Source organism: Ranitomeya imitator, chromosome 1 (assembly GCF_032444005.1).
Source record: "Ranitomeya imitator isolate aRanImi1 chromosome 1, aRanImi1.pri, whole genome shotgun sequence".
In the NCBI taxonomy this organism is placed as follows: Eukaryota; Metazoa; Chordata; class Amphibia; order Anura; family Dendrobatidae; genus Ranitomeya; species Ranitomeya imitator.
In genome coordinates, this window is record NC_091282.1 from 220,993,093 (window position 1) to 221,012,274 (window position 19,182).

General features: G+C 44.6%; 1 protein-coding gene across 1 annotated transcript in view; it reads left to right on the plus strand.

Moving 5' to 3' along the window:
• ADAMTS19 (ADAM metallopeptidase with thrombospondin type 1 motif 19) overlaps window positions 1-19,182 on the plus strand; it is a 561,705-nt gene that overhangs the window by 304,027 nt on the left and 238,496 nt on the right. The window contains exon 9 of the mRNA XM_069746287.1: window positions 18,336-18,476. Within this exon, the coding sequence (XP_069602388.1) occupies window positions 18,336-18,476 (141 nt within the window). The remainder of the gene's footprint in view (window positions 1-18,335; window positions 18,477-19,182) is intronic.

Consider the following 19,182-nt stretch of genomic DNA (forward strand, 5'->3'; position numbering starts at 1 on the left):
ATTAGGCCTTCAAATTGGGTATGGGGTGTAGAGAGAGGGTGTGTTACACTCCAAGGTGTTCCCCAGGTTGCCTTTCCTGAGCTTCGATATTCCGGCTCTCGTTTAGTAGTTGTCGGAAACTACGCTGCATTAGGCCTACAAATTGGGTATGGGGCGTAGAGAGAGGGTGTGTTACACTCCAAGGTGTTCCCCAGGTTGCCTTTCCTGAGCTTCGATATTCCGGCTCTCGTTTAGTAGTTGTCGGAAACTACGCTGCATTAGGCCTACAAATTGGGTATGGGGTGTAGAGAGAGGGTGTGTTACACTCCAAGGTGTTCCCCAGGTTGCCTTTCCTGAGCTTCGATCTTCATGCTCTCGTTTAGTAGTTGTCGGAAACTACGCTGCATTAGGCCTACAAATTGGGTATGGGGTGTAGAGAGAGGGTTTGTTACACTCCAAGGTGTTCCCCAGGTTGCCTTTCCTGAGCTTCGATCTTCCGGCTCTCGTTTAGTAGTTGTTGGAAACTACGCTGCATTAGGCCTTCAAATTGGGTAGGGGTGTAGCGAGAGGGTGTGTTACACTCCAAGGTGTTCCCCAGGTTGCCTTTCCTGAGCTTCGATCTTCCGGCTCTCGTTTAGTAGTTCTTGGAAACTACACTGCATTAGGCCTTCAAATTGGGTATGGGGTGTAGAGAGAGGGTGTGTTACACTCTAAGGTGTTCCCCAGGTTTCCTTGCCATTGCTTCGGTCTTCCGACTCTCGTTTAGTAGTTGTAGAAAAGTACACTGCATTAGGCCATACAAAATGGGTATGGGGTGGAGAGAGATGGTGTGTTACACTCCAAGGTGTTCCCCAGGTTGCCTTTCCTGAGCTTCTATCTTCAGGCTCTCATTAAATTGTGGTTAAATGGAACAACTGCATTTGGCGTACTAGTTGGTTTGGGGCCTACTATCGGTGTCTGCCACTCCTTGCTGTTCTCCTCCACTGAACAAAGCTGTGCCGCCTGTTTACTACGGTTGCCAATTTTGAACTGCATTTCGACTACTTACTGATTTGGCCCTACTCTCTGTGTCAGCCTCTCATTCCAGTTGTCCTCCACTGCAATGCCCCCTGGTTATTCCTGTGTTACCAATTTTGAACTGCATTTAGCCCACTTTCTTCTTTGGGCCTATATCTGTGTTTCCACTTCATCGTGCCCATTGCCCAGCCAGTGATAGATGAGTCTGCTGGTACATTGACCCATAACGCAACATTCCCCGTGCACGCTACACAACAACATTGTGACCCTGCTGAAAGTCAGGTTGCTCTTCCCGCATACCATACCACCTTACACGGGGACAAAGAGGAAGGTGCAGATGAAAGTGCAGGTTCCTTCATCAGGTGGGGGGAGGAATACTAGTTGGCGACGTCACTGGCACAGGGCCTCTCATAGTACGCAAAAGTGTTGCTGCCGGTGGGAGGCGCCCCCGCCGTGCAAACACACCGCTGTACTTTGAGGGGCCCTGTGCCAGTGCCAATGCCAACGAGTGGGCCCCCCCTGCTTGCTCAGGTTCACAGCACTTGCAAAGTTGAAATACTTACCTCTCCCTGCTCCACTGCCGTGACGTGGTCCAGATTTCCTGGGCCCACTAATTACTTGAACCAGCCCTACCCCCCACAACTTTAGCCAAATGACCCCCAATTTCAAATGCCTTCCAATTATTATAAGGTAAATTACGCTTGACAAGCTTCATTAAGAAGAATGGATGGTTTTGACATTAAAATGGCCACTCTAGGTGTTTTCCTGGCCCCCACTCACTGCCGACTATGCTGCCCCATTGACTTGCATTGGGTTTCGTGTTTCGGTCGATCCCGACTTTACGTCATAATCGGCCGATTTCACTCGACCCGACTTTGGACATAGTCGGGTTTCGCAAAACCCGGCTCGACTCTAAAAAGGTCAAGGTCGCTCAACTCTAATGCACAGCCACAGCCAGACTACTATGCTGGTCCTTTGACTCAGACCACAACATTGCCCTCGCAGGGTGCTGATCAAGAATCAGACCCTGATGAGACTATGTTGCCCCATCACGGACGCTATACCACCGACCGACACGGTGACACAGACGAAGTTGCACACGAGCTACAAGAAGAGGTAATAGATGACCCAATTCTTGACCCCGATTGGCAGCCATTGGGGGAACAGGGTGCAGGCGGCAGCAGTTCTGAAGCGGAGGAGGAGGGGCCGCAGCAGGCATCAACATCGCAACAGGTTCCATCTGCCGGGCCCGTATCTTGCCCAAAACGCGTGGCAAAGCTAAAACCTGTTGGAGGACAGCGTGGCCATCCGGTTAAAGCTCAGTCTGCAATGCCTGAAAAGGTATCCGATGCTAGAAAGAGTGCAGTCTGGCATTTTTTTAAAAAACATCCAATTGATCAGCGCAAAGTCATCTGTCAAAAATGTTCAACTACCTTAAGCAGAGGACAGAATCTGAAAAGTCTCAATACAAGTTGCATGCATAGACATTTAACCATCATGCATTTGCAAGCCTGGACTAACTACCAAACGTCCCTTAAGGTTGTAGCACCCTCGGCCAATGAAGCTAGTCAGCAACGCAACATCCCTTCCGGCAGTGTAGGGCCACCATTTTCCGCACCACCTGCAGTATCTGTGCAGGTTTCTTTGCCAAGCCAAAGCCGTCAGGGTCAGGGAATCACCAGTTTCGTAGTAGGAAACACTGCATCTAGGGCACCGGTGGCAACAATACCATCTCCCACCGTCTCTCAGTCTGCCATGTCCACCGGCACCCCCGCTAGTTCCACGATCTCCAGCTCTCCAGTCCAGCTCACCCTACATGAGACTATGGTTAGAAAAAGGAAGTACTTAGCCTCGCATCCGCGTACACAGGGTTTGAACGCACACATAGCTAGACTAATCTCGTTAGAGATGATGCCCTACCGGTTAGTTGAAAGCGAAGCTTTCAAAGCCCTGATGGACTATGCTGTACCACGCTACGAGCTACCCAGTCGACACTTATTTCCAGAAAAGCCATCCCAGCCCTCCACCAGCATGTTAAAGAGCGCATCGTCCATGCACTCAGGCAATCTGTGAGCACAAAGGTGCACCTGACAACAGATGCATGGACCAGTAGGCATGGCCAGGGACGTTACGTGTCCATCACGGCACACTGGGTAAATGTGGTGGATGCAGGGTCCACAGGGGACAGCAAGTTTGGGACAGTTCTGCCTAGCCCACGGTCTAGGAAACAATTGGCTGTAGCCGTTCGCACCCCCTCCTCCTCCTCTTCGTCCTCCTGCAGAAGCGAGAGCTCGTCCACAGACCGCAGTCGCACAACCACTCCATCCGCAGCTGCCACTGTTGCACACCAGGTCTCCCATTATGGGGCAGCTACTGGCAAACGTCAGCAGGCTGTATTGGCCATGAAGTGTTTGGGCGACAACAGACACACCGCGGAAGTTCTGTCCGAGTTCTTGCAGAAAGAAACGCAGTCGTGGCTGGGCACTGTAGATCTTGAGGCAGGCAAGGTAGTGAGTGATAACGGAAGGAATTTCATGGCTGCCATCTCCCTTTCCCAACTGAAACACATTCCTTGCCTGGCTCACACCTTAAACCTGGTGGTGCAGTGCTTCCTGAAAAGTTATCCGGGGTTATCCGACCTGCTCCTCAAAGTGCGTGGACTTTGCTCACATATCCGCCGTTCGCCCGTACACTCCAGCCGTATGCAGACCTATCAGCGTTCTTTGAACCTTCCCCAGCATCGCCTAATCATAGACGTTGCAACAAGGTGGAACTCAACACTGCACATGCTTCAGAGACTGTGTGAACAGAGGCGGGCTGTTATGTTTTTGTGGGAGGATACACATACACGGGCAGGCAGTAGGATGGCAGACATGGAGTTGTCAGGTGTGCAGTGGTCGAAGATTCAAGACATGTGTCAAGTCCTTCAGTGTTTTGAGGAATGCACACGGCTGGTTAGTGCAGACAACGCCATAATAAGCATGAGCATCCCCCTAATGCGTCTGCTGATGCAAAGTTTGACGCACATAAAGGATCAGGCGTCTGCAGCTGAGAAAGAGGAAAGCCTTGATGACAGTCAGCCATTGTGTGGCCAGGGCAGTGTACAGGACGAGGTAGCGGGCGAAGAGGAGGAGGAGGACGAGGAGGATGATGGGGATGATTATATTTTTAATGAGGAAGCTTTTCCGGGGCCACTGGAAATTGGTGGCGCGGCAAGGCCGGGTTCTGGTTTTTTGAGGGACACAAGTGACGTGGATTTGCCTGAAACTGCCCCTCAACCAAGCACAACCGCAGATTTGAGAACTGGAACTTTGGCCCACATGGCGGATTATGCCTTACGTATCCTCAAAAGGGATACACGCATAACTAAAATGATGAATGATGACGATTACTGGTTGGCCTGCCTCCTTGATCCTCGCTATAAAGGCAAATTTCAAAATATAATGCCACATGAGAACTTGGAACTAATATTAGCAACCAAACAATCAACTCTTGTTGACCGTTTGCTTCTGGCATTCCCTGCACACAGCGCCCGTGATCGTTCTCACACGAGCTGCAGGGGCCAGCAGACCAGAGGAGTTAGAGGGGCAGAAATCAGAAGTGGCGTTGGCCAGAGGGGTTTTCTGACCAGGTTGTGGAGTGATTTTGCTATGACCGCAGACAGGACAGGTACTGCAGCATCAATTCAAAGTGACAGGAGACAACATTTGTCCAGTATGGTTACAAACTATTTTTCATCCCTTATCGATGTTCTCCCTCAACCGTCATTCCCATTTGATTACTGGGCATCAAAATTAGACACCTGGCCAGAATTGGCAGAATATGCATTGCAGGAGCTTGCTTGCCCGGCAGCTAGTGTCCTATCAGAAAGAGTATTCAGTGCTGCAGGTTCAATACTAACAGAAAAAAGGACTCGTCTGGCTACCCAAAATGTAGATGATCTAACCTTCATTAAAATGAACCACAACTGGATTTCGAAATCTTTTGCCCCACCTTGCCCGGCTGACACCTAGCTTTCCTATGAAAAGGTCTTGCCTGTGGACTATTCTGAATGCCTTTTCCAATCTCGTAATTTTCTGCACCTGATTGTCCAGCATACGACATGTTTACACCTCACTAAATGGCCAAACTCCCCACACGGGGCCGTGGTATCGACACTTGGCGACAGCACCCGTGAGAGTGCAGTTTGTCTGAAGAGGTGGGTGAGCCCGCTTTTGGTCGACGGCACTGCCACTGGGTCCCTCCTAGTACAATAAAGTGTCTCTGGCGGTGGTGGTGCGCACCCAACGTCAGACACACCGTTGTAATATGAGGGGCCCTGGGCCTGTACCGCCGGCCACAAGACAGTTTCCCCCCACCCCAGCTCAAACAGTGCTCTACCACTTGCAAAATTATCTCACAGCTCCACCAATGTTTAGTCTATGCGCTGACATCCTTCAATGCCTGCCACTGACAATACCATTGTATTGACATTTTTGTTATGTTAGGCCTTCGATGCCTGTCTGTGGTCACTCCTTCCACTAGGCCTCCACTGACCACACCACTGCTGCCCGTGTACCCCTGTAACCAATTTAAAATTGCCTACAGCCATGTGTTATTATTTTAGGCCTTCGATGCCTGTCTGCGGTGACTCCTTCCACTAGGCCTCCACTGACCACACCACTGCTGCCCGTGTACCCCTGGAACCAATTTAAAATTGCCTACAGCCATGTGTTATTATTTTAGGCCTTCGATGCCTGTCTGCGGTCACTCCTTCCACTAGGCCTCCACTGACCACACCACTGCTGCCCGTGTACCCCTGTAACCAATTTAAAATTGCCTACAGCCATGTGTTATTATTTTAGGCCTTCGATGCCTGTCTGCGGTGACTCCTTCCACTAGGCCTCCACTGACCACACCACTGCTGCCCGTGTACCCCTGGAACCAATTTAAAATTGCCTACAGCCATGTGTTATTATTTTAGGCCTTCGATGCCTGTCTGCGGTCACTCCTTCCACTAGGCCTCCACTGACCACACAACTGCTGCCCGTGTACCCCTGTAACCAATTTAAAATTGCCTACAGCCATGTGTTATTATTTTAGGCCTTCGATGCCTGTCTGCGGTGACTCCTTCCACTAGGCCTCCACTGACCACACCACTGCTGCCCGTGTACCCCTGGAACCAATTTAAAATTGCCTACAGCCATGTGTTATTATTTTAGGCCTTCGATGCCTGTCTGCGGTCACTCCTTCCACTAGGCCTCCACTGACCACACCACTGCTGCCCGTGTACCCCTGGAACCAATTTAAAATTGCCTACAGCCATGTGTTATTATTTTAGGCCTTCGATGCCTGTCTGCGGTCACTCCTTCCACTAGGCCTCCACTGACCACACCACTGCTGCCCGTGTACCCCTGTAACCAATTTAAAATTGCCTACAGCCATGTGTTATTATTTTAGGCCTTCGATGCCTGTCTGTGGTCACTCCTTCCACTAGGCCTCCACTGACCACACCACTGCTGCCCGTGTACCCCTGTAACCAATTTAAAATTGCCTACAGCCATGTGTTATTATTTTAGGCCTTCGATGCCTGTCTGCGATCACTCCTTCCACTAGGCCTCCACTGACCACACCACTGCTGCCCGTGTACCCCTGGAACCAACATCAGAAAATATAAAAATAAGTATTTTGCTTATAAAAAAGAAAATACTGGAGAGATATCAAATGCAGACATTTTAACATTAAAAACAAACACATACAACAATAATCTGGTACAGTACTAAAAATGGCCACCAGCTACAATAACTTTCTCCTGCAAGTAGTTAACTGAAAGGTTTTTTCAATTTTAAACACAGATATGGCATCCACCGAGTGTTGTCCTGTCGCGTCTTCTTTATATTATTGCCAAGAAGATGCAAAAAAATGAAAATAATAAAATCATTATTTATCAAAAAAATAGAGTAAGTCAAAACCACATTGCAAATAAACATTCATTACAAATAAAGAAGCAGGGCGCGTCCGAGGGTGAGTATATACCTAATAAGAATATAATCACCCTCGGACGCGCCCTGCTTCTTTCCGACAGCCTTCCTTCCTAAGAATCAGCCCTTCCATGGTGTAGAGAGAGGGTTTGTTACACTCCAAGGTGTTCCCCAGGTTGCCTTTCCTGAGCTTCGATCTTCCGGCTCTCGTTTAGTAGTTGTTGGAAACTACGCTGCATTGGGCCTACAAATTGGGTATGGGGTGTAGAGAGATGGTGTGTTCCACTCCAAGGTGTTCCCCAGGTTGCCTTTCCTGAGCTTCGATCTTCTGGCTCTCGTTTAGTAGTTGTTGGAAACTACGCTGCATTAGGCCTACAAATTGGGTATGGGGTGTAGAGAGATGGTGTGTTCCACTGTAGAGAGATGGTGTGTTCCACTCCAAGGTGTTCCCCAGGTTTCCTCTCCATTGCTTCGATCTTCCGGCTCTCGTTTAGTAGTTGTTGGAAACTATGCTGCATTAGGCCTACAAATTGGGTATGGGGTGTAGAGAGATGGTGTGTTACACTCCAAGGTGTTCCCCAGGTTTCCTCTCCATTGCTTCGATCTTCCGGCTCTCGTTTAGTAGTTGTTGGAAACTACGCTACATTAGGCCTACAAATTGGGTATGGGGTGTAGAGAGATGGTGTGTTACACTCCAAGGTGTTCCCCAGGTTTCCTCTCCATTGCTTCGATCTTCCGGCTCTCGTTTAGTAGTTGTTGGAAACTACGCTGCATTAGGCCTACAAATTGGGTATGGGGTGTAGAGAGATGGTGTGTTACACTCCAAAGTGTTCCCCAGGTTTCCTCTCCATTGCTTCGATCTTCCGGCTCTCGTTTAGTAGTTGTTGGAAACTACGCTGCATTAGGCCTACAAATTGGGTATGGGGTGTAGAGAGATGGTGTGTTACACTCCAAGGTGTTCCCCAGGTTTCCTCTCCATTGCTTCGATCTTCCGGCTCTCGTTTAGTAGTTGTTGGAAACTACGCTGCATTAGGCCTACAAATTGGGTATGGGGTGTAGAGAGATGGTGTGTTCCACTCCAAGGTGTTCCCCAGGTTTCCTCGCCAATGCTTCGATCATCATGCTCTCGTTTAGTAGTTGTTGGAAACTACGCTGCATTAGACCTACAAATTGGGTATAGGGTGTAGAGAGATGGTGTGTTCCACTCCAAGGTGTTCTCCAGGTTGCCTTTCCTGAACTTCTATATTCAGGCTCTCATTAAATTGTGGTTAAACGGAACAACTGCATTTGGCGTACTAGTTGGTTTGGGGCCTACTATCGGTGTCTGCCGCTCCTTGCTGTTCTCCTGGTTTCCTGTCCTGAAATTCCGTTTTCAGGCGCACGTTAAGTAGTTGTTAATGTTAGACTGCATTTGGCCTACTAGTTGGGTTGGGGCCTAATATCGGTGTCTGCCACTCCTTGCTGTTCTCCTCCACTGAACAAAGCTGTGCCGCCTGTTTACTACTGTTGCCAATTTTGAACTGCATTTCGACTACTTACTGATTTGGGCCTACTCTCTGTGTCAGCCTCTCATTCCAGTTGTCCTCCACTGCAATGCCCCCTGATTAGTCCTGTGTTACCAATTTTGAACTGCATTTAGCCCACTTTATTCTTTGGGCCTATATCTGTGTTTCCTCCTCATCCTGCCCATTGCCCAGCCAGTGATAGATGAGTCTGCTGGTACATTGACCCATAACGCAACATTTCCCGTGCACGCTACACTGCAAGATTGTGACCCTGCTGAAAGTCAGGTCCCCCTTCCCGCATACCATACCACCTTACACGGGGACAAACAGGAAGGTGCAGATGAAAGTGCAGGTTCCTTCATCAGGTGGGGGGAGGAATACTAGTTGGCGACGTCACTGGCACAGGGCCTCTCATGGTACGCAAAAGTGTTGCTGCCGGTGGGAGGCGCCCCCGCCGTGCAAACACACCGCTGTACTTTGAGGGGCCCTGTGCCAGTGCCAATGCCAATGAGTGGGCCCCCCCTGCTTGCTCAGGTTCACAGCACTTGCAAAGTTGAAATACTTACCTCTCCCTGCTCCACTGCCGTGACGTGGTCCAGATTTCCTGGGCCCACTAATTACTTGAACCAGCCCTACCCACCACAACTTTAGCCAAATGACCCCCAATTTCAAATGCCTTCCAATTATTATAAGGTAAATTACGCTTGACAAGCTTCATTAAGAAGAATGGATGGTTTTGACATTAAAATGGGCACTCTAGGTGTTTTCCTGGCCCCCACTCACTGCCGACTATGCTGCCCCATTGACTTGCATTGGGTTTCGTGTTTCGGTCGATCCCGACTTTACGTCATAATCGGCCGATTTCACTCGACCCGACTTTTGAGATAGTCGGGTTTCGCGAAACCCGGCTCGACTCTAAAAAGGTCAAGGTCGCTCAACTCTAATGCACACAGCTACATTTGTATTCTTTTAGAAATCGAATTTACTGTATTTTTCACTTAGAAATGTATAAAAATTTATATATCACACTTGTCTTTTTTATATTTAACTGAGAATGTTTATGGAAATAACTTGCCAATACTGACCACAATATTTCTTTCTTAAATGCCAATATAACTCCTTTTGTGCCAATATAACTCCTTTTAAGGCTAGGTGCACAAGACCGTGTCTTCTCTAATCCAAGAGAATTGGGTCGATTATGCAAAATCACGCTCTGATCAAACTCTGGCTAGAGTTTGATCACAGTGTGACCCAATTCTCTTGAATGAGGAGAAGATGGAGACAAAAGTCTCCATCTTCTCTTTTCTGTTGATACATTATGTTTTCCATGGACTCTTTGACTTGCATGGCTTGATTATCGGATTGCACTCTGACTGAAATTATGGCCATATGTACGAGCCCTATGATAGGAGTCGAATTCCCTCCCCTGCACAGGGGGAATCTTGAACCATGTCCGCTGCAGTCTCCCATTCTCTTTCAGCCACAGTGGAGCCTGCTCAGCAGAGACATCGGTCCCAGCGTCTGGCTCAAGCTGATACTGTGCACTTGGTTACTGCTGCTTTTCCAGGCTCTGCCTTTGTAGCAAGCATTGATCAGCAGCAAGCAGATGTTTCAGGGACTAAGTCCTGCTTTTCCCATACTGAGCATGCCCATGGTATGACCTCCCATTGGAGGTCGGGGGTCACATGCTCAGGTCCTGTTGCGACTCCTATTGGACCATCAGGAAGGTCCCAGAGCGCTACTACTATAAAAGGTTTGCATGGCCGAGCTAGTGTTAACCTGTTTTCATGTGTGTGTGGATGTATGCCTGTCGATGGATGAAAGCTCCGAATCATTCCCATTCCTAGAGTTGTTGACTGCTCGCGAATGGAGGAGCTACCTAACCCCTGACAGTGCTATCTCACACCAGAGCACAATCTGTGCAGTAATCCTTTATCCTGACAATCGGTCAGTGTAGAGTGGGAACTCCCGCTTGGTCTCAGCTGCTGACTCGGGGCGTCCTCAGGCGCGGGCTCAAAAGCCACCGAGGGTCAGAGTGAGACCGGGCACCAGCTTAGTGGGGGTGAATCTCAGGGATCCCACTAGCGTCTTCAGCTGCACTCTGTGACTGTTAACAGGGTGCAGCATTTATTTAGGTGACTCTGTAAAGCAACAGAGATCGCTCCCTTTCACACTGGGTGAGGTCTAAGCCCACGTGTAAGCGTACATTCACCATTACTCAGCAGCAGGTACCATCTCTGCACGGTGGACCCCGGGCTGCGAACGCACCTCATATCTACCTCTTTATTATTTGGTGCGTTCCTCTAACCCTAAGGGTATGTGCACACGTCAGGATTTCTTACAGAAATTTTCCTGACAAAAACCGGACATTTCTGCCAGAAATCCGCATGCTTTTTTTTGCGTTTTTCATGTGTTTTTGTTGCGTTTTTTGTGCGTTTTTCCCAACTGCATAGAATAGCGGGAAAAACGCAGAAAATCCGCAAAATTAACGAACATGCTGCTTTTTTTACCGCATCATGTTCACAAAACATGCAGAATGCATTCTAAATGATAGGATGCATAATGTATGCATTTTTAATGAGTTTGTATAGCGTTCTTACCGCGAAAAAACACGAAAAAACCTGAACGTGTGTACATAGCCTTTCACTCTACATCTGCCAGATTTTGTACTTATTTTTCACCAAAGAATGCCCCTCCAGACTCTATTTACTCTCCAGTAGCTATTGGAAATTTCCTGCTGTAGTTCTAGTGCTCTTGGTCTATCATGCACAGTGCAGTCTCTTTCAGATGGATTTCTGCCAGCATAGCCATTCTCTGCTTCCAGCCCTGCAAGTATATCCAACCTTTAGAATCCACCTTAGGGTATGTGCAGAGATCAGTAAACGCTGTGGGTTGGATGCTGTGTACTTGTGCAACATCCAACCAGCAGCATCCAGATGTTATAGTATAGTGGATGGGATTTCAAAGAGCCCACAATGCATTCACAGACACCCAAGGATCACCCAAGGAGACTGATATGCGGCGCGTCTCTCCAGACTGCAATATGTCAATGTCTCCTGCGGAGACACTAGTCTCTGCAAGAGAAACTGCATCTATAGAATATATTGGACGCTGTGAATCTGCATGACACAGTGAACACATGCAGATTTACCTGCATTCAGTAGATGGCAGCGCTTTGGACGCAGAGAACATGCGCTGCATCCAAAGTGCTACCAATTCCTGATCGTCTGCACAAACTCTTATGCTTCTGTACAGTACAATCACTGATCAATATTCTCTACTGCTATCTTCTTTTTTCTGCCTGAAAGGTTTTATATCATCTTTAACTGATATCATTGATAGCCGCTCTGCTCTACCCCTCAGTAAAGTTTATAGTAACAGTGCACAGCTGAGCTGTGTTTGTTTCCTGACGCTGACATATTCGTGATGTAAAACTGCAAATAATGTGAACATACTTGCCTAGGGTCACAGATTTTGCTAGAATGATCAAGTGACCCAGACAAAAATTGTGAGGTTTGCCTAAAAGTGAACCCTATGTGTTTTCAGAGGCTTCCCAGATACTTCCAAAGGCTATTAATTCCTTCGCCTCGAAGGCTGTTTTCACCTTCCTGACCAGGCCAATTTTTACAATTCTTACCACTGCTACATTATGAGGTCATAACTCTAGAATGCTTCAACAGATCCTGGTGATTCTGAGATTTTCTTGTAACATATTGTACTATATGATAGTGGTAAAATTTATTTTATATGACTTTCGTTTATTTGTGAAAAAAAATGAAATTTGGCAAAAATTTTCAAATTTTGCAATTTTCCAACATTACATTTTTATGTCCTTAAGTCAGAGAGTCATATCGCACAAAATAGTAAATTAGTAACATTTCCCACATGTCTACTTTACATCAGCACAATTTTGGAAACATAATTTTTTTGGTTAGGAAGATATAAAGATTAAAAGTTGACCAGTGATTTCTCATTTTTACAGCTTAATTTGCAAAACCATTTTTTTATGGACCACCTCACATTTGAAGTGACTTTGAGGGGTCTATATGACAGAAAAGACCCAAAAATGACACCATTCTAAGAACTTCACCACTCAAGGTGCTCAAAACCACATTCAAGAATTTTATTAACCCTTCAGGTGCTTCACAGGAATTTTTGGAATGTGGAAGAAAAAAATAAACATTTACTTATCTTTCACAAAAAAATTTCCTTTAGACCTAATTTTTTTACTTTTGCAAGAGTGACAGGAGCAAATGGACCATACATTTTGTTGTGCAATTTATCCTGAGCGTGCTGATACCCCATATGTGGGGAAATCTACTGATTGGGCATACAAGAGGGCTGGGAAGGGAAGGAGCGCCATTTCACTTTTTGAATGTAAAATTTGCCGGCATAATTAGCGGATGCCATGTCATATTTGGAGAGCCCCTGATGTGCCTAAACAGTGGAAACCTTCCACAACTGACACCATTTTGTAAACTAGACCCCTTAGGGAACTTATCTAGATGTGTATTGAGCACCTTTAATGCAAAGGTGCTTAAGAAACGTTTATAATGTTAAGAAGTGAAAATTAAAAAATCACATTTTTCCCAGATAAATCTTATTTCGCTTCAAATTTTGCATTTTCATAAAGGTAACAAGAGAAATTGCTCCATTCAATTTGTTATGCTATTTCTCCTGAGTGCGCAGATACCCAATATGTGGAGGAAAACAACTGTTTGGGTGCAAGGCAGCGCTTGGAAGGAAAGGAGTGCCACTTGACTTTTTGAATGTAAAATATGCTGGAATAATTAGCAGTTACCATGTCATGTTTGGAGAGCCCCTGATGTGCCTAAACCCCACACAAGTGACACAATTTTGGAAACAAGACCCCTTATGGAACTTATCTAAATGTGTATTGAGCCCCTTGATCCCACAGGTGCTTCATAGAAGTTTATAAAGAAGAGACATGGAAATAGTAAAATCAATTTTTTCCCAAATAAATCTTAACGAAGCTCCATATTTTGAATTTTCATAATGGTAACAGGAGAAATTGCTCAATACAATTTGTTGTGCAATTTCGCCTGAGTAAACCGATACCCCAAATGTGGGGGAATACTACTGTTTGGGTGTATGGCAGGTCTTGGTAGTTAAGGAGCGCCATTTGACTCTTTAAATGCAAAATTTGATGGAATAATTAGCGGACGCCATGTCGCGTTGGATTAGCCCTTGATGTGCCTAAACAGTGGAAACCTCCCACAAATGACACCATTTTGGAAACTAGACCCCTTTGGGACCTTATCTAGATGTGTATTGAGCATACTGAACCCTCAGGTGCTTCGCAGAAGTTTATAACGTTAAGCCGTGAAAATAAAAAAAAAAAATCACAATGTTCCCACACATTTCTCCCACAAATATCCTTTTTAGCTACAAATTTTGCATTTTCACACGAGCAAAAGGAGAAACTGGATCCCACGCTTTGGTGGGCAATTTCTTCTGAGTTCATCGAAACCCCATATGTGGTCGAAAGCTACTTTTGAGGCACAGTGCAAAGCGCAGAAGGGAAGTAGCACCATATTGCAGTGCAGATTTTGCTGCACTTGTTTGAGGGTGCCATGTTACATTGGCAGAGCCCCTGAAGTGCCAGAACAGCAGAACCCCCCATAAGGGACCCCATTTTGGAAATTATAACCCTTTGGGATTTTTTTTACAGATGTAGTGATGATTTTGACTCCATGGGTGTTTTTCCAGAAACAGGCAGCAGTGGAAGTTGTGGAGTGAAAATTGCAAACTGGCATAGTAGCAACCAGTATGTTGCAGTCACCAGTACATTATGCCCAGCTCACGCATCTGAAAACACACACCTGTAAACTAGGCGGACTCTCATCACTTTAGAAATGCCAAACATTTGGGTGCTAAATGTTGTTTAGGCATACTGGGGCTCAGAACAGAGGGGGCATTTGGATTTGGGAGCAGATAATTTGCTGAATTTCTTTTGGGGAGTGAGTAGCCATTTCGCTTTTCCAGAGCTTTTGTATTACCAGTAAAGTGGATGCCCCCTATATTTTCGTTAACAGATGACAGATCTGAGTGAGAGCTTGCTTTTTTTGTGGATTGAGTTGAAGCTATTATGGGGGAACATTTTACATAACATATGGGATCACATTTATTTGGCGCTCTACGATGACCACTTACTTTGGGGTTTCCATATAAATCTCCGAGGGACGTGACAGATGAAACCCCTGAGGGATCCATTCACTATAATGAGGCAGCAGAGTTATTCTGGACTCTGTCTGTCCTTTTCAGAAGTGTACAAAATTGTGGCCGATGGCACTTTTATGCAATCCTGAAAAGACTTACACAACCAGATCACAGGTCCTATGGCATCCACAGTGCCTCCATCTGCCTCATTATAGGGAATTTTCCTCCGGAGGTTCTGTCTCAATCATGTATTTCAGAGATTTACACGGAAACCCCGGTGTAAGTGCTCAGCGCAGAGCACCGGATAAATGTGCGCCAAGCCGTTCTGCAATCTTTGGGAGGCAGAATGAAAAAATCAACAGCATGTGAAGAATTAGTTTTATTTATTTTTTACGTCGCTCCTTGTGCGGTATAAGTGATTAGGCGACTTTATACTTCGTGTCAGTGCGATTACAGCGATACCAGATTTATATCGGGTTTTTATGTTTGGCTGCTGTCACACACTTAAAGATGCTTTTAATTGCATCACCATATTATGATAGCTATAATTTTTCCATATTTTAGCCGACAGAGTCATGTGATGGCTTTTTTTTGGGGACAATCTGTCATTTTTATTGGTACCATTTTTGGGCACATTATGTTTTTTGATCACTCTCTATTCTGATTTTTGGGAGACATAATGAACAAAAACCAGCAATTCAGGAATTGCTTCTTTTTTTTATATACCGTTTCACGTGTGGTAAAATTGGTAAAACTGCTTTATTTTTGGGGTCATTACGATTACATTTATATCTTTTTTTATGTTTTGGTGCTTTTACATAATAAAACTATTTTATTGAAAAAATAATTTTTGCATCACTTTATTCTGAGAGCTGTAACTTTTTTATCTTTCTGCTGATGGAGCTCTATGGTGGATGGATGGGAGATGGGAGAACTACAATACCCAGATAGATTAGCGAAATTAGGATTATTTAGTCTAGAAAAAAGACGACTGAGGGGCGATCTAATAACCATGTATAAGTATATAAGGGGACAATACAAATATCTCGCTGAGGATCTGTTTATACCAAGGAAGGTGATGGGCACAAGGGGGCATTCTTTGCGTCTGGAGGAGAGAAGGTTTTTCCACCAACATAGAAGAGGATTCTTTACTGTTAGGGCAGTGAGAATCTGGAATTGCTTGCCTGAGGAGGTGGTGATGGCGAACTCAGTCGGGGGGTTCAAGAGAGGCCTGGATGTCTTCCTGGAGCAGAACAATATTGTATCATACAATTATTAGGTTCTGTAGAAGGACGTAGATCTGGGTATTTATTATGATGGAATATAGGCTGAACTGGATGGACAAATGTCTTTTTTCGGCCTTACTAACTATGTTACTATGTTACTATGTTACTATGTATGGTGGCTTGTATTTTGCAGGACAAGATGTTGTTTTCAGCTGTACCATTTTTATCTACATTTGTCTTTTTGATCGTGTTTTATTGCACTTTTTGTTTGGCGGTATGATGCTAAAGCATTGTTTTATGCCTCGTTTTTGTTTTTTACAGTGTTCATTGAAGGGGTTAACTAGTGGGATAGTTTGATAGCGCGGGGCATTACGGACGCGGCGGTACAAAATATGTGTACTTTTATTGTTTTGTTTTATTTACATAAATAAATGTATTGGAAAAAAAATATTTATTTTTCTTTATTTAGGGATTTAAAAAAGAAAATTGTACACTTTGTAAAAATTTTTTCACTTTTTTACATTTTCCCAGTATGAGACATCACTGTATTATATCAGATCGCTGATCTGACACTCTGCACTACAGAGCATCAGATCAGCAATCTGCGGGCAGGGAGGGAGGCATGCCAGCGCCTGATCTGAGCAGGCGCTCACAAGTCACCTTCCCTGCAGGAAGGACTCCGTGGCAATCTTGGAGCCAGTGGTCTCCATGGAGACCATCAGGACAACGGAACTGCATCGCGTTGTCTTGAAGGAAGCGTGCAGGGAGCCCCCTCCATTCACGATGCCCCTCTGTCACTGTCACTACTCACAGCAGCATCAGAGGTGTTAAGTGCCCACAATCAGTGCTAACACTGATCGTGGGCTTTGCTGCAGGGTGTCACACACAGCTGACACCCACATGCGATCGCCGCGGCACTCAGCGTGAGGCCACGCGATTGTGCTACCATACTAGTACTGGGATTTGCGCAAATGCACCTCCCGCAGAACAGTACTAGTACGACGCATGTCGCAAACGGGTTAAATTAAAAATTTTGGGCTATTTCAATGTTACTAGCTACACACTAAATTATGTATTTTACTTATTTGTTTCATAGTCATTAACCTAAACAGCTTGTCCGAAAAATAGCTTAACTGCCTATAAATAAAAACAATCAATGATTTAATTTATTAGTCTAATCAGGAAACATGAAAGTTGAATTGTGATTTATTGCTAGAGGCAAGGCATTTTTTTTCCTAATATATCATTTTGCTAATTAAGAGTCTGTTTTAAATGTTTGATTTTCTAGTGAATATTTCTGAACAGTTCCACCAGAGTACACATGTCAGATATTACTGGGAGTCTACCTTACATGCCCTAAAACCTCTATTTGGCGGGGGTCCCACCTCTGAACAGCCATGGGTATCTATTTGACTGCCTTTATTATCTTTTTGGTCACATTCACACTTTCAGTATTTGGTCAGCATTTTACATCAGTGTTTTAAGCTAAAATCAGGAGTTGAACTTTCAGAGAAAAAGTATAATAGAAACACATCACCAATTCTGCTTATTGTCAGCATACAATGTACATATAGAGTCTGGTGTGGGAGGGATTAGCTTTCTCAGCTCTGCTTCATTCTAAACCTAAAAGCTCTGATTGTGTCACAACTAGTGCACCCAGTAAACTAAGTGATACATCGTTGGAATCAGGGTCTCTTTTCCAAGATTTTGCTGCTCTCAAATCAGTAGACTAAAATAATTTACAGTAGAATAGAGGGTATGAGGTAGGAAAAACCTGGTGACAGACTCCTTTTCATTCCATCTTGAAACAGAATGTGAACTTTCAGATTACTGAGTTGTCAGGATACTTGTTGCCCTCAGAGTTTTTTTTTAAAGGGAATGAGAGAAGGTTGAAGGGAGAAGTAAAAGGGATGGAAGAGCGTCGAAGGCAAAAAAAAAAAAACTCACTAAGACGGCTATCTTCTTGTAACTGGTGTATATCATGCCAGTGCTTGATTCATTGCTACATTGTTCATTAAAAATGTATAATGTCCTCAATGCTGATGCTTCTAAAAGTGTGCTAAGGAGAGACAATGGAACATGATCTCCTTTTTTTTCTATGTGTGCAGTTTTTGGGAGGCATCAGGGACAACTGAGAAATAGTCCGTAGAAGTGAACAAGTGGTGAAAATTCAGGATATGAGTCATGTGGTGGCCAAAAGTACTGTATGTGCACACACAGGATGGCTTATTCTGAAAAGTCACTTTTTAATGTCCTTACTGCCAACAAAGTGATATGAGATAAATATGTTTATAATATCTAACTGCCGTTACTACACTCTTCTATGGTTTTCCTTGTAGAAAACACTCTACAGAAGGACTAAATAGCTTTTCTTTTCATGTCTAATAACCATATAGGAAAAAGGTTCTGGTTTTATTATGAGACATTAATTTTTGAGTTTGCTTTTTTCTTACATGTTATGAAATCAGCATGGGTATAAACCATGACAATGACCACCCATCCTGTGCAGATGGTCTTCATATTATGTCAGGAGAATGGATCAAGGGGCAGAATCTTGGCGATGTTTCATGGTCCAGATGTAGCCGAGAAGACCTTGAAAAATTCCTCAGGTAATTAACTTATTATGAAACAATGCGTTATATACTGTGGCCGAAAGGCTGTCTATTCACAAAGTAATGTTATTGTATAGTAACAAGTAATGAGCAGTGTTAATGTCTACATCGTAGAAATAATTAATTCTGTCAACTTAGTGGTGCTCCCATAGCACATGAAATGTAACATTCTAAATTGTTTGACTTTTACCTCACATGTCCTACATGCATTACATTGGCTTATATTGTACAGTCCAAAGTAGAGGACAAATTAACGAATCTTTAGTTATAACAAATTACTTATATAATTATTTAGTTAATTTAGGTCTTCAATTACAATAATTACATTATTGACTGGAAAATATACCTTTTTATACTTTGTTTGATTTATGCATTTTCAAGGAAAATGTCAGGCTTCCTTGACAACTATTTTAATATTTTAAAGTTTGTTTATTAGAGAGCCATTCACACTAGGTAAATTGAAAGGTAGATGGCACCAAAGGAAAAATACATAGGACTGGCCTTATGTTGCATGACTCCCTGTGTGGTACCTCCAGTGTATAGAAAACTACAGTATATGATAATATAACCACCGTAATTATAAGCACTATGTGGTATGGTGCCTTAATAACAATGTCATATTTCGGCCTATACATTTACCTAAATAACACAAATACCATACTGTGCTCAAATAATAGCTTCATAGAGCGAACAAATGATATTT